Source organism: Crassostrea angulata, chromosome 10 (genome assembly GCF_025612915.1).
Source record: "Crassostrea angulata isolate pt1a10 chromosome 10, ASM2561291v2, whole genome shotgun sequence".
NCBI lineage: Eukaryota > Metazoa > Mollusca > Bivalvia > Ostreida > Ostreidae > Magallana > Magallana angulata.
Window position 1 is genome coordinate 17,692,501 of NC_069120.1, and position 13,773 is coordinate 17,706,273.

At 33.4% G+C, this 13,773-nt stretch overlaps 1 protein-coding gene across 9 annotated transcripts in view; it reads right to left on the reverse strand.

The window, feature by feature from the left end:
• The window catches only part of LOC128165735 (potassium voltage-gated channel subfamily B member 2-like), a 41,228-nt gene that overhangs the window by 14,707 nt on the left and 12,748 nt on the right, over positions 1-13,773 (reverse strand). Inside the window, exons 1-2 of one of the 9 annotated variants that reach the window (XM_052830550.1) lie at positions 3,699-4,286; positions 3,370-3,589 (exon numbers count right to left, since the gene is read on the reverse strand). The exons of 4 other annotated variants lie outside the window; for them this stretch is intronic. In XM_052830550.1, coding sequence (XP_052686510.1) covers positions 3,370-3,407 — 38 coding nt within the window. In that variant the 5' untranslated portion in view covers positions 3,408-3,589; positions 3,699-4,286. Of the gene's footprint in view, positions 1-892; positions 1,230-3,369; positions 4,287-13,773 lie in introns of those variants that run through there. 4 more of the 9 variants (XM_052830551.1, XM_052830549.1, XM_052830554.1 and 1 more) reach the window with 4 other exon arrangements.

Here is a 13,773-nt window from a genome sequence, read left to right on the forward strand (position 1 = left end):
TCTACTCACTCGTTACCATAACAACCTGCTAGGAAACGCGTTCGGCTCGCCCACGCCAATTATTTCATTGAAACTCAATTAAAAAAAAAATAAAAGTTTTGGTCTTGGTGAGTTACATTCGGACTTCCTTTCGATTTCCAGCGAAAATTATTTTCCTGTGAATAAGAAGATTACACAGAAAATGTGCAAAAATAACTCATTTAGTGGAAGGCTATTAAAACTTTGCAAGATGCCCCGATATTACAATATTTGGAAAAGAAATTCAGTTCTTATTAAATATGCAAATGCAAACATTTGATATATAAGCACAAAATCAGTTATATTTTGTAATTTATTTCATCGAACGTCTTTTTAAGTAAAGTAACCATAACAGATATACACGTAGTTCTGCTATTTTCTTCATCACAGAGAAATAAACTCTTAAAACCAGTTCACTCTTTGGCTTGCAAGTCTTGCAAAAAATAGTTTGCCAAAAGATTGATTTTTACTCTCTCTCAAAAAAAAGTGATCGATATAGCAATAGATTTCGAAAGGTGCAAGAAAGTCAAGAATAAATTGAAATATTTCTTTTCGATATAAAACGTACAAGGGAGGTGCGATGAACAAAGCTTCAATAATTACACCGGTCTTTTGTTTGGTCTGCGAATAATTTATACTGTATTGTCTTGCACGCTAATAAAACTTGGATTCCTAAAAACACCTTTATTTTCTTTACTCGAACGTCAACAGTGTATACAAATATAGAAATGCAAGCATGAGAAGGCGTAACAATATAACATGTCGGGACGACGGTTTAAAGTGGTTCTGAAAATTAATAAACAACCAAAAAAAATCATTTGACAATATAGATCATTACTTATAATGATCTTTTATATACAGTACATGTACTTACAATCGCCCAATATCCTCACAATACACTGATCGCCAAAAACAGGATGTATCTATATGTATCCATCATTCACCTAGATATGCTTGCACATCCACATTCCAAAAATCACCGATTCATTGCATTCATCAACATCTATGCGTTTAGTAATAATTACAATTATGAGAAGTTCACTACATGTAAAACTATGATAATTTCTCTTGGGAACGGTTCGTAAATACCAATCAACGGACGGTGATGGAATACCTACCATTAACGTTGATTAACAAGCACCGACCGGGGGATACGTCCCGAGCAGATCGGGAAAAGGACCGAAAATGGATTCCAGTTGATGTAATATCACTGTCCACATTCAACAAAACTATCAAGATTTATTAATGAACTGAGAAAGGAGTTATTACACACATACCTTTGGTGTGATCCAAAGTCATTGTCATAAAAAAAAGTTTTCAGACATGATACATTGAATGAAAATTTTCTGAATTAGGAAAAAACCCACTGATGTATAAACTTTCAGATATTATCAAGATTAAGAAAGGGAACATCATTTCTTACTCATTTTATTCTATATGTAAGCTATTCTATATACTTGTACCCCAACAATTTGTTATTTCTAAAAGAAAGATGGTGATTTGTAATTAGTTGACTTTAATCCATATTATTCAAATACACTTGGAATTTAAAAAAAAAGTAATTAAAAATGCAATTTTTCCAATTTCGTATTTTTATTTTTAACAAATTATCATAACCTCATATAAAGAGGTATTTCAATTCCGCATAGACTATTTTTATTTAAATTTTTAATTCAAACAAAGTTGTATGGATCGTGTCAAATTGCAAACGCCGTAAATAACTAAATAGATACAGGTATTAAAATGAATACTTATGGTCCATCATTGATTTTTATCTCTGTTTCCAGCATCATATGACATGGTTATAAAAACGAAACTGGAGGGTATGGAGAATGAGCTATGGATCATTATAAATCACATCCATTGGAAATAGAGCTCAGTCTACAATAAACGTATACGCCATTTTCTATAATACGACGATGGTCTTTGAATAATTTTATAAGCAACAAGTGGAATATTTTAATAATGCATCGACTCTAACGACAAAATCGATAGAGTTCTGAACAGGTAACACTCATATTGGAGTACTCGACACGCTATCGATTGTCGCCTGGAATCGCTTGATGCCGAACAAAGATACTGGGTGACAGCAGGCAAAAATGGACCACCTTTCCTGGTTATTTTTTTTTTTCAAATAGCTTTTCTCAATCTATTCCTATTGTTCAACAAAACAATCCCCATATCCATTAAACCAATTTATTCAATGCGTCTACTGCAACCATTATAGACCGTGCTGTAACAGTACCTTTCTGTATGTTGGCCGATTGACGAAAATCTTTGGCCTTGTTTTGGCTGATAGAAAGAATTATTTTTTTCTAGAGATGTACAGATTATTAGATACTTTCGATAACTTACGACAATTTATGATATTTTTCATCAGCGAAGACGAGATAGCGGCATATCTATAAACAGTAAGATGACGGCATTGCATTCTCGGAGAATTAATGTAAAAGCACGGAAGGTTGCATCTGTTTCCATAACATTGTTCATAAAACAAATCTAATCCACTGTCCATTTCTATTTAAAGAGAATATATCTCAGTTAATCGTCCTGCGTCAATCCTCTCTCTCTCTCTCTCTCTCTCTCTCTCTCTCTCTCTCTCTCCAAATCCCATAAGACAACAATGAATTAAGTTCAAAATTGTATGCAATATGTTTTGGAACGGCCTAAGATACTATTTATAAAATCATAAAAACACTCGCTTATTAAAAGTAATATTGATATAAAATGTTTAAGAAAAGATTTTTTACAGTAAATCTTTGATGTGGAAATATACTTTTACTCCACAATCACCAAGTTTGTGAATAGGAATAATTGATATCGAATTGATATCAAAATAATATTGCAATTTTCTGTAAAATGGGTTTCACTTATTTATTCCCAAAATTGATTTTTTTTGTCAAGTTAAAATAAATTGTTCTATTAAGTATCGTTTCAGTTGCTTTTATTTTTAAATAAATATTAATACTGTATAATAAAATAAGTCTCAAAGATGGACTATTTGTATAACAATAAATATATAAATAAAACTGAAGCCAGACTCTATAAACAAGATATGTTATGGGAAGGAAGAGATAATGGCCACTGTCAGAAATAAGGAAGCCAAAAAGGTTCTGCATAGTATATGTAAATACACAGCAAAGCAAGCACTTGAAATTGCTTTGTGAACAGAGCTTGCCACAACTATATTCCGTTCTAAGCCAGATATGGAAGGGCAGAATGACAGAGTGGCGTGAATGCATAATAAAAATCAGCGCAAATGGCTTCAATGAATAAATAATCGGTAAATACATGTTAATAACCAATACATGGAGTAAAGACTGATAAGCAAAACAACGTTAAGTTACATACCCGTCATTGGCCACGGCGCAGGTTCCAACTTGAATCATGGATAAATAAAAGTGCTTACTTTTAAAAAAAAAAAAAAAAAAAAACCCGACTCGCACTAACTACGGTCAATCATGCAAATTTCGACACTAAGCAGGCCTCTGCATAACTTCCATGACCGCTGGGCGGCGGTCATCTATAGTTGTATTCCATGCTCACGGGTTTGCAAAACGAAAGAGAATGGCTAAAAGGAGAAACCAAACTAAAGTGCGCAATTCAAACGTTTGAAATTTTTTGTGGTCAATATCAATTGTAAATTCAGTTCAGTAATATCTGGAAATATTCAAACTTACACTTAGATTGCCACAATACGCCAGAGACTCGTGCGAAACAGTGCGAAGAGTATATTGCCAATCTAGCGATGATGCATTGTCGCTAAAACCTCAGATTCCACATTTAAACAGGGAAACGGTGTCAGCGATCCCGGCTCCTCGATTATCGTTTAAGATTACATTTATGAAACAGTGAATGGTATATTTTCTCCTTTTCTTTTGTCTTTTGGTTGATAATAGGCAAAGCAGACGACACAACTAAATCCCAGACTAAGGAACAGACGGACCTAATACCAGCGATTCTGTTTGCAGTACGTCACATTATGTCAACCTCCATATTGAGCTGGTATCAATTATTTAACATCACACCATTTTCTTGGAAGAATTTCTAGTTCGTCACTAGCGCCATGGATCCAGTATTCATAATGACGACGGTCATGTGACTTAGAAATAACTTGTGACTGGCAGACGACAACTGAATTTTTATGTCAGTTTCCGTGGGCCTTTGACAAGTTCTCTGTATCAGGGTTCAGATTATGTGATTACATAACGATTGTTTTCACTGATTGTCAATATCAGTCCGTATTCTGGAGGTAAAAATATCCCCTGTCACTTAACTACCGTAACATAAAACAAAATAATCAATATTCAGTCAAAGCAGAAATCACTGAACTGTGAATTATTAAATAAATAGACATGTGACAAACAACTATCAATATTTACGGCATCCTTCTATTCATAAAAAATCGTTAACAGGTAGGTATTTACTTCCAAGATTAATGAACAAGTCAAATGAAATCACAAAGATTTTTCTTGATCCAATGAAAGGTTTTGTAATTAATGTCCTTTTCGCGATCTAATTCGACGAATTACGTAAGTTACAAAAACCATATATTATTAAAGGAGGATTATCTTGCCCACATCCTAGATTCGATTGGAGTTAAATATTACTGATATTTTGTGTTAATGTAGGAAAATCAATGATGATGCGAAACACGGCACATTGAAGCATTATTGTCAAGAGTGTCTGTAATCGTCGGGTCCTCTAAACCTGTTGTAATCACACGCACGATAGGTTCTGAAGAGAAAAAAAAGATTGCCTAGGCTATTTACAGACTCCGTGTCAGTGCGTTCTTCGAAAACTGACCTCTTCCAACCGCAGAAATGGATATTTACATACATTTTCAATGTTACGTTTATTTTCTTTCACACCACGATGTATTGAAAAAAGTGCTATATTGAAACAACGGTCTATCGGTTCGTTGTCTTCTATCGCGATTTTTCCCGAGAATAAATTAATTTTTTAGACCTTTTTTAAGGTTTGATATGACTGAGAGTGGTGCACTGTTTACATAATATATGAACAACTAAAAAGAAAACTGACTTTTAAATAGCTAAAATTGTATAAACAATGACCTTGACCTTGGTCAAAGGTAAGGTCAGGAAAGGGTCAAGGTTAATAAAAAATCTAATCACATTTAAGCAGGACTTCATTAAAAAAGTCGATGCAGTAAATGTATACTAAATTACTAAAAAGAAAACTGACTTTTAAATAGCTAAAAATGTATAAACAATGACCTTGACCTTGGTCAAAGGTAAGGTCAGGAAAGGGTCAAGGTTAATAAAAAATCTAATCACATTTAAGCAGGACTTCATTTAAAAAGTCGATGCAGTAAATTTATACTAAACTGTGTTCAAATCCAGTTCAAGGAATCAAAATTTGGTACACTATCTTCCAAATACAAATACATATGTGAAGAGATCGAGGTTTGATTAACAGAAAATTTCAAAAAAAAAATGAAATGAATATCCGACAAATACCTCATTGTTGCTAATGAGGGGAGGGGGCGTTATGTTCTAACATGATTGTTGTCTGCGTTTTAAATATGTCCAATTCATGAACATACCAAATTAAAGTTATAAAATACACAATGGTTCTAACATCTGGACTCTAGGATATACATTAAAACACAGGATCACTTAGTACGTATGCTCTAACTGTGCTTTGACGATAACAATCAATCATATCTTTAATAGGGAATTTGTGAGTTTACTGACATTGAGTATTTGATCTATTTCCAAACCGATATAAACAGCATGTCCTTGGAACAGAAACAAAACTCTAAATCTATGATATATATTGTACGTTTTAGGCTACAACAACACGTTTAGACTCTTTTGTAAAATCTACTTTTAGCTTACATTTTTATTTCTATGCATTTGCCGGGAGCATTTTTATAAATCAATACGATATACTATTCTATAAATATGTTTACTATTTTCGTTCCAATTTCTAAGTCTTTTATCCTTTGACTTCGTATGAGTGCAAGTTTCAAATGGTGACATAGAACCCAAATCAATATTTAAATAAACAAATGATCAACCAGACGTGTTGACGTATAGAATATACATTCTCTCATCAGAAGAAGGATTTTGTACTCAATACTTAACTTATATATGTCTGTCCATAAACATCATGTCCACACAGTAATAAGCTAGCGCTCTCATTATAAAACACTCTTTGGTGAACTTTGTTTCAGTTACCCCCTTAGTTCAGCATATTACTTAAAAACCAAAAGAGCAAGGAATTTCATTATTTCAGTTACTAGAATTCACTGCGTGTGAGCTTTCATCTCAAATAAAAGAAAATTGCTCTATTGAAAATAAGAACCTACGAGCATGTCTGTGGAACCGCAGATGACTGTACATGTGGAGGAGAGACAGCCCAATGTAGAACAACGAACTTGAATGATCTTAAGAAACAATACAGAACGCCACTACTTACACCACAATACAATCCTCTTCAATTTAATGTAATCTTCATCAGCACAATGCACACAGTTGGTGCACAAGAGAAGAGAATTATCTAAATTATGCATAGAGCATCTATCTAGTGATTGTATTAAATCTTATTGATGCTTCCGAACTCTCAGAGCGCTCAGAAAGTAGGCACGCTATCGACACTAAATTGAATTTCTTTTTTTTTCTTTTTTGGTGAAGAACGGCAGATATCTTGATACTGTGTACGTTGATACGAGAGTGAAGAATTGAAGAATCGTTATTTTGTATTATTCATCCGAAGACTCGCAGTCTATCAAACCGGAATCAACGTTTTATTGATATGTACGTACATTCGCCATTCTGAAACTTGTAAAAAATAAAATAAAGCTTGCTTCTCCCTCTTCATTGTGGTCAACAGTCATCAACGACAATCTACTGTAGCTATATGTAGACATGGCAGCGGTACAAGTAACATAATAAGATCCTTGAGAGTGATTAAAGAAATGTTTTCTAGTGTGATAACATTTTAGAAAGAAAATTATTATGAAAATCAAACCTACCCACTGGTTGTCAGGCGAGACTTTTATTATCGAGTAGATGATATGAATTTTAACACATAAACTGCACACCATTCGGTACGCAACCAATGAGATGTTTCGTACGATATTTCATTAATCAGCAGTTGCGTTCATCATCTGAGGTACAGCAGCGGAAACGAGAGATAATAATGGCTTCTATCACATTTCACAAATATACAAGATACTTAAATGTATACTTTAGTAAAATCAGGGTGTTTTTAGACTACTTGTTAATATAGTTCAGTAAAACCATGAGGATTTTTTGTATCTGGAGTGTATTCGTTTGCTCCAGAACTGGTCCAGGATATCTCCAGAGTCTGCCTGCTATTTGGAAAGTAGACAATGGAGATCTACCGGAGATCGTCAAACTACTGTACAAACGAACAAATTATGATTACTCTTGCAGCTCAACCAAACGAATACACCCCTGCTTTGGAACCGAGGATGAAATATTTTTCCATGTATGATTCACTGCAGCTTTCAGACAATGTCCATGAAGCACAAAAGATTCATTGCTTTGTGAAAAAATATACTACTCTTCTAATTGACAAGCTCACAAATAACTTCTGTCTTCCCTACGAGGAACTCGTACGACATGCAAGAAGCAGTAATGGGTTGTTTCCACTATTCCTTTGTGGTTTATAAATGTGATTTAACAAAGCAAACTGTGGCCGCGTTGGAACTCTTGCTGTAGGGGTATTGACTTGCAAACAGAAATATTCTGGAATTGCTATTCCATCTTAATATTTCAAACAAAATGGTTAGCTACACTGCTCATGTATAAAGCATATCTGCAATGTAATCAACTTACAAAGTGTCTGGTTATCAGCGACCCAAAGCTTATCCTTTAGATCTATTCAGCGACTAAATGAAATTTTGCACTTCCCCAAACATGCCAATACAGTTTTGTCGCATTAGCAAATGTGAATAATTTTGTGTCAGACTCGATTAGTTGGATATCTTATATTATTACACAGGAGCAATATAATGTTTAATACAATTAGCAAACGTCTGTCAATTTAGGCAGCAATAATGACCAGCTGTAAATCCCGGGATCTTGATTTACACGTGCAAAAAAAATGCAAAAATTGCATAACTCCACAGTTTGAAAAAAAGATTCAATGCTCGATTGTTATTTAACCTCCTTTCGAGGATATTCAAACTATATCAAGACGTACCACCTACCGGTATAACTCTTTCGTGAAAAACACTCACAGTCGATCATAGTTCTGTCATGTTCAGTACATCTTTTCTGAAATCGTCTTGATTCATATTATAAAGTTTTATACTACACACAGTTTCGTCTGAAGAAAGAACAATTTCTGCTCATCTTGCCCTCTGCGAGGAACTCTAAAGCTGTCCAAGTCAAGAATTACAGAATGTACATCTGAATGATACGTATTTATCAGATGTTGGCTAGTTGGGTCAGAAATGGACCTGGTAATTGAATGAGGGGTATTGACCAGATATCGAGGGGTCAACCTCTTTCACGAAGGGCTTTCCCGGGATTAATAAGCCAAATATCAAAAGTCACCACAAAGCAAAACCTAAAATATCATTCGCTGAAATTTCATCCTTGTCGGTCTGAGCTTAATTATCTCTTTTTGGGGGTCATTTTTCACAATGAGAGAGATATAGAGATACAAAAAGAAATTGGAGAAGATACAGAGGTCGTTGATCGATACATGTACATATATCAATAAATAGTCAAAATGACAAGATTTGATTGAAAGCAAGAAATTGAGACTACACGGTTCCTATTCGACTTAAATGTGTTTCAACTGATCAATTAAACCTCAATGAAATAAAATGGCGATTTCTTGAAATGTAGCGTATAATTAAATAGAACATCATTGTCAAATGCATATTAAAATGGCATTTTAGTCGACAGAATCATCAGTATTGAACATTGTTTCGACAACCATCATATGCAACAAATCATATTAGAAATCATTGACATTCAAAGCAAAATTTCAACTTAAAGATTTTTGGTATAAATAAGGAAACCTTTAAAGAACTAACATAGATCATCAATGAAAGGAACAATTGGAAAAAATCTTCCGTCTTATTTATTGGCTGAATTAAAACTACTTCCTCATTAAACCAAAACGGCTTCAAACGTTTTATTTGCATAAAATTGTGCATGTGTTTGTCTGTCTTTAGTATATCAATAGGTTATCGAGACAATTGCATGGGTTGTGTCAAGATTTTGAGAGAGGAGTGTGAAGTGAACATCTGTACGTACATGCGTTTGACATGCATTCTAATAAACAAGTGCAAACCCAAAATACTTGTATTCTAAAGAAAAACCATCATATTTACATGAAGTAGCAACTGAAACTTTTGTACTAAAATGTCAGTTAACAGATAAATTGTCGGGTTTTTTTTAATTTATTGTAATTAACGATCTATTGGCAGTTTAGAAGAACTTATTAGAAAAAAAAATTATCTCTTAGTAAAACCTCATTTACCAAACGTATAATGCTTGATTCTTAAAGAAATCCACTTGCTCACCGATAAATACCAACTCAGTCTAAATGGCCACAAACAAGACACATTGCGGCAATATCTATATATATTTGTATACGAGAGTAAAGTGTCTGCGCACTAATACATATAGATATATCTAGCATTGTTCATGTAGCGGAGATGTGAACTTTGGTCGAATAAACCATTCATAACAATTACAGATTATGGCAGGGATCATAATTCATTGGCCGATTATTGATACCGACTGAGGAGGGTCGATCACAACCGTTTATATAGATACAATGAATGGTCTGGATGTAGGGAGACTGTGACAGCGGATCGGGATCGATATTCTGGACAGAATTAAGTAGCCCTGACAATGATGGACGGCAGGACCTAATCACTCCTGTTATGCCATGATTTCAATTATTATATTGATGATGACGAATCCACAAGCCACGCTGTCAGAAAATAAACAAAAATGTCGGTAAGAGGAAAAGATCTTTAAATTAGATCAATCAGAATTGTAACATATTATTTTTTGGAAAGGCAATGCAATTGGTATCAAAGTCGATTTTTTTGTTGCAGTTTAAACGTTTAATAAATATTTTTTGAATTATATGTTTATGCATTAATTACTAAGAAAAATCTCCAAACATATTCAAATTGAGTTAACTTCGATCTTTAAAATGTTAGAAAAGAATGATATCCGAGAAGTAAAACAACAATAATCAATCAATCAATCAATCAACAATTCAGTTCCAACAAAAAAACCTTCGCATGAGATTAAGGTGGCTTTATTTACCCACAATTTATTGCAATTTTCAAAAGAAGACCACAAAACATATACTTATCAAATATTAAAATGATGATAGGGATACTATAGGTATTTTTAAAGAATTTTTTAATGTTTTTCCGTGTTTTTGTGAAATAATTTTAAAAAGTTAACTATTAACAAATTGAGAGAAATTTTTTTGTCATAAGATGGATAATTTCTTCGGACAATTAAAAAAATATTTTAAACTTCATAAGATATAAAAATGTTATTATTGCATTTTTTTTTAGCATTTCCCCAAAACATAATTTTTCATATTTTCTTACTCTATTCACAAATCATCTGAAAAAGCTGCTTGGTGTTATGAGAAAATGTATTTTAATAAATGTGACATTGAAAAAAATATTATTGAAAATCATTGAAAATAAAAACAAAAAATATTCTAAATTTTATTTGGTTTGAAAGTTCCTCGGGTAAGAGTTATCGTTCCTAAGTCCCAAGGCCCAAACACCTTGAAGACTTTTCATTTCTTAGTTGAAAAAAATTTCCTAAATATCATTTTGGAATGATAAATACCAACATATTTCATTAAAGGCCTATATAAGTGAATATATTCGCATTAATGCAAAACTAAGTCAAATAAATAAAGGGGAAAATTAACTATAGGATTTATGTATCCCACCCTGAGAGAAATTTAAAGCCACCCTCCCATCACCTTAAGGTGGTAAGGAACATCTGTCGATATTAATGTGGATTAAAGACTTAGCATATTATAATTGAAATACTTTCACCTGTTTAGAATTTTTTTTAACAGTATTCCACCAAAAAATACGTTTTAGAAAATTTTGGAAGGTTAAAAATTTTATCGCCCTCAATGGGATTCGAACCCATGATCTACTGGTGTGAAGTGAACCCACTAACCCACTGCGTTACGCCATAGTATGTCAATGATGGGAAAGAAACTATTTTAAAAAATATACTTGATTATCATTATATTGTTCATTTCGAAATAAATAAATAATACGACACAACGTGAAGGCGTCACATACCACATTAATTGTAAGTAATGAATTTTCCAATTATGAAATTCAATCTATTCATTTAACAAATTTTTCAAAAGAGCGGTTCCTCCACAATTCGCCTCAGTTTCAATCAGCCAGTACCGGAATTTCACGCTTCCAGCTTTACTTTTTAGCGTACTGCGTCATCAAAAAGTGGTGTATAGAGCCACCTTAAATTACCAACATTTCTTTCAGTCGCTCACGTCCTGAACAAGTAATGCATGCCCTACATTGTGAAAACATCACTTAACCATTTCGTGTCTGATTCCTCGATTATTTTTACTTTATTGGAAGTGTGTGCATGCTTATGGGCTTTGAAAGGAAACATTAGAATCTTTTTAACGTTGAATTGTAAGATCCAATAAATTTTAGTGTATTTATTTGCGAATAGCACGACTGCTATATGTTCCAGATTGCAACAGTGGGTAGTAGATCCAGAAGAAATCGCGGATGAAGTCTGTATATTCTAATTGTGTGAGTTGAACGCATTCTCAGTCTGTATCTGTTCGTATTTAATTACTCATCAGACAAGCCAAGGAAGGCTTTCTTAATTCACCGCTATTGATTGGAGCCATCATGATGGTCCCTAATGCGCCTTGATATAAAGCAGCGACATATTACTCTTTTTCTGGACATACTCGGTCTATACTCTATGTGCCTTCCGTGACAGTAACAATTAAAGAACCGATAGAGAAATAAATTTGATTATTTCTATTAAGGAGATAATTTACCATATCGAAATATGTAAACGTTGTTGGGCATTGTTGGAAACAAAGCCATAGGATACACAAAGAATTGATATCAGTCCCGTTTAGACGCATTGTCCCATATTTATTTCTTTCTATTATGGTTTTGTTGTGCTAAATACAACATGAGGAATTACAAGAACAAGACAGAAAAGAGAAACTTGCAAAAGCGATAAAAGCTTTTCGGATTTCTCTACTCTCCTTTGTGGTTTTTAATTACACACATGCAAAGAACAACGACATGTCCGTCTTTGTAAAATTAGAAATAAATTTTCTTCGGGGATAAAAAAAAAACAGCGTGTTTCTCAAGAACGCTGAGCACTATTGGATCAGTTCGGGATATCATATAGACGAACAGATACCCCGGGGACCGAATTTACTCGGCTCAAAAGACAAATCTGAAAAGGTCGCGAGAGGCGGTACTTGACATCTTTTCCCAGGGTAGCGCTTATTTACGGAGAAAAAATTGATTTTCTGCATTAAAAGCAAAATGAAAATCTACATACCGCTTTTTCTTGGTTCTATGCCCCGATGCAATCAATAAATTAGACGGTGTGTCTTAGAAAACATCTTTAGTGGCATCACCGAGTTGGCAGTGAATAGTTTGTTCAATACTTTGACTGGCTATAAAGCACTGAGATATATACAGTCCATGCCTCCAAGACTCCAAGAAATAAGACAATATCCTCAAAGGTGAAGCGATCGTTCGAACATTTCGATTGATGCTTTTTATTCAAAGAAATGAGACGACGATCTTTTTATATGAACCCAGGCACGAGGTTGAAGTGTTTCTTTGTCTATTGTAATAGCTGTATACGTAATGATTTTGAATTATAACTCGGGTTAATTACACGGTGATAAATGATAAACCGCATACCCTACACTTGTTAGGCTGTCTGAAGTTTACTGCGTAAAATTATTGCCACTTTGTTTCTATTTTTGGAAACGAATGGTCTATCTGAATCTAAACATATATCTTCAACAACCTATTTGTAGAATTGGTGTTGAAAATAGAAACAAGGCGCTATCTTTGAATGACGTAATCAAAAGAAATTAAAATCCAACCCTGACTATATTTTTCCAATGTTTGAAACACAAAAAAGAACCTTAAAAATGTCATAGCTGGTTCACATTTCACCAATGATTCCATCAAAGCAAATTTGTTTTTTGTAGACGGTATTACAGGACAACTTTTCATCGACATTTAAAATATTTTCCAGCTTTCGACACAATATGAGCTGAATTTAAGAAATAAATATTTTGCTGCCCAAAAAGTCCTTTTTGATAGTTCTAAATGTAATTTAAGACTCTTTATGACAGATAACAACATATATTTATCAGAAGAAAGAAATAAGTATGGAATACATGGCGAACTAATTATTGTATTGGACGATAATGATGTAATTTTGGTTCAGCAAGTCTTTCTATATAGATTTCCAACAAAAACACACAAACAAATGTTAATAAACCATAATACAGAATTTCTTTTTGCCACTGAGTTTGTCAATTATTTTAAAATCAAAATTTCCGACACAAAATAGCATCTTGTGTTATTTATCAGTTAATTTAATGAATATTTCTATGACTAGAGGATTGAATTTTGACCCATTATGGCCCTCTTACTTGTATGTTCTCTTAACAAAAAGCATAAGCTACTTTGTGTATTGAGACACAATCTACAATTTT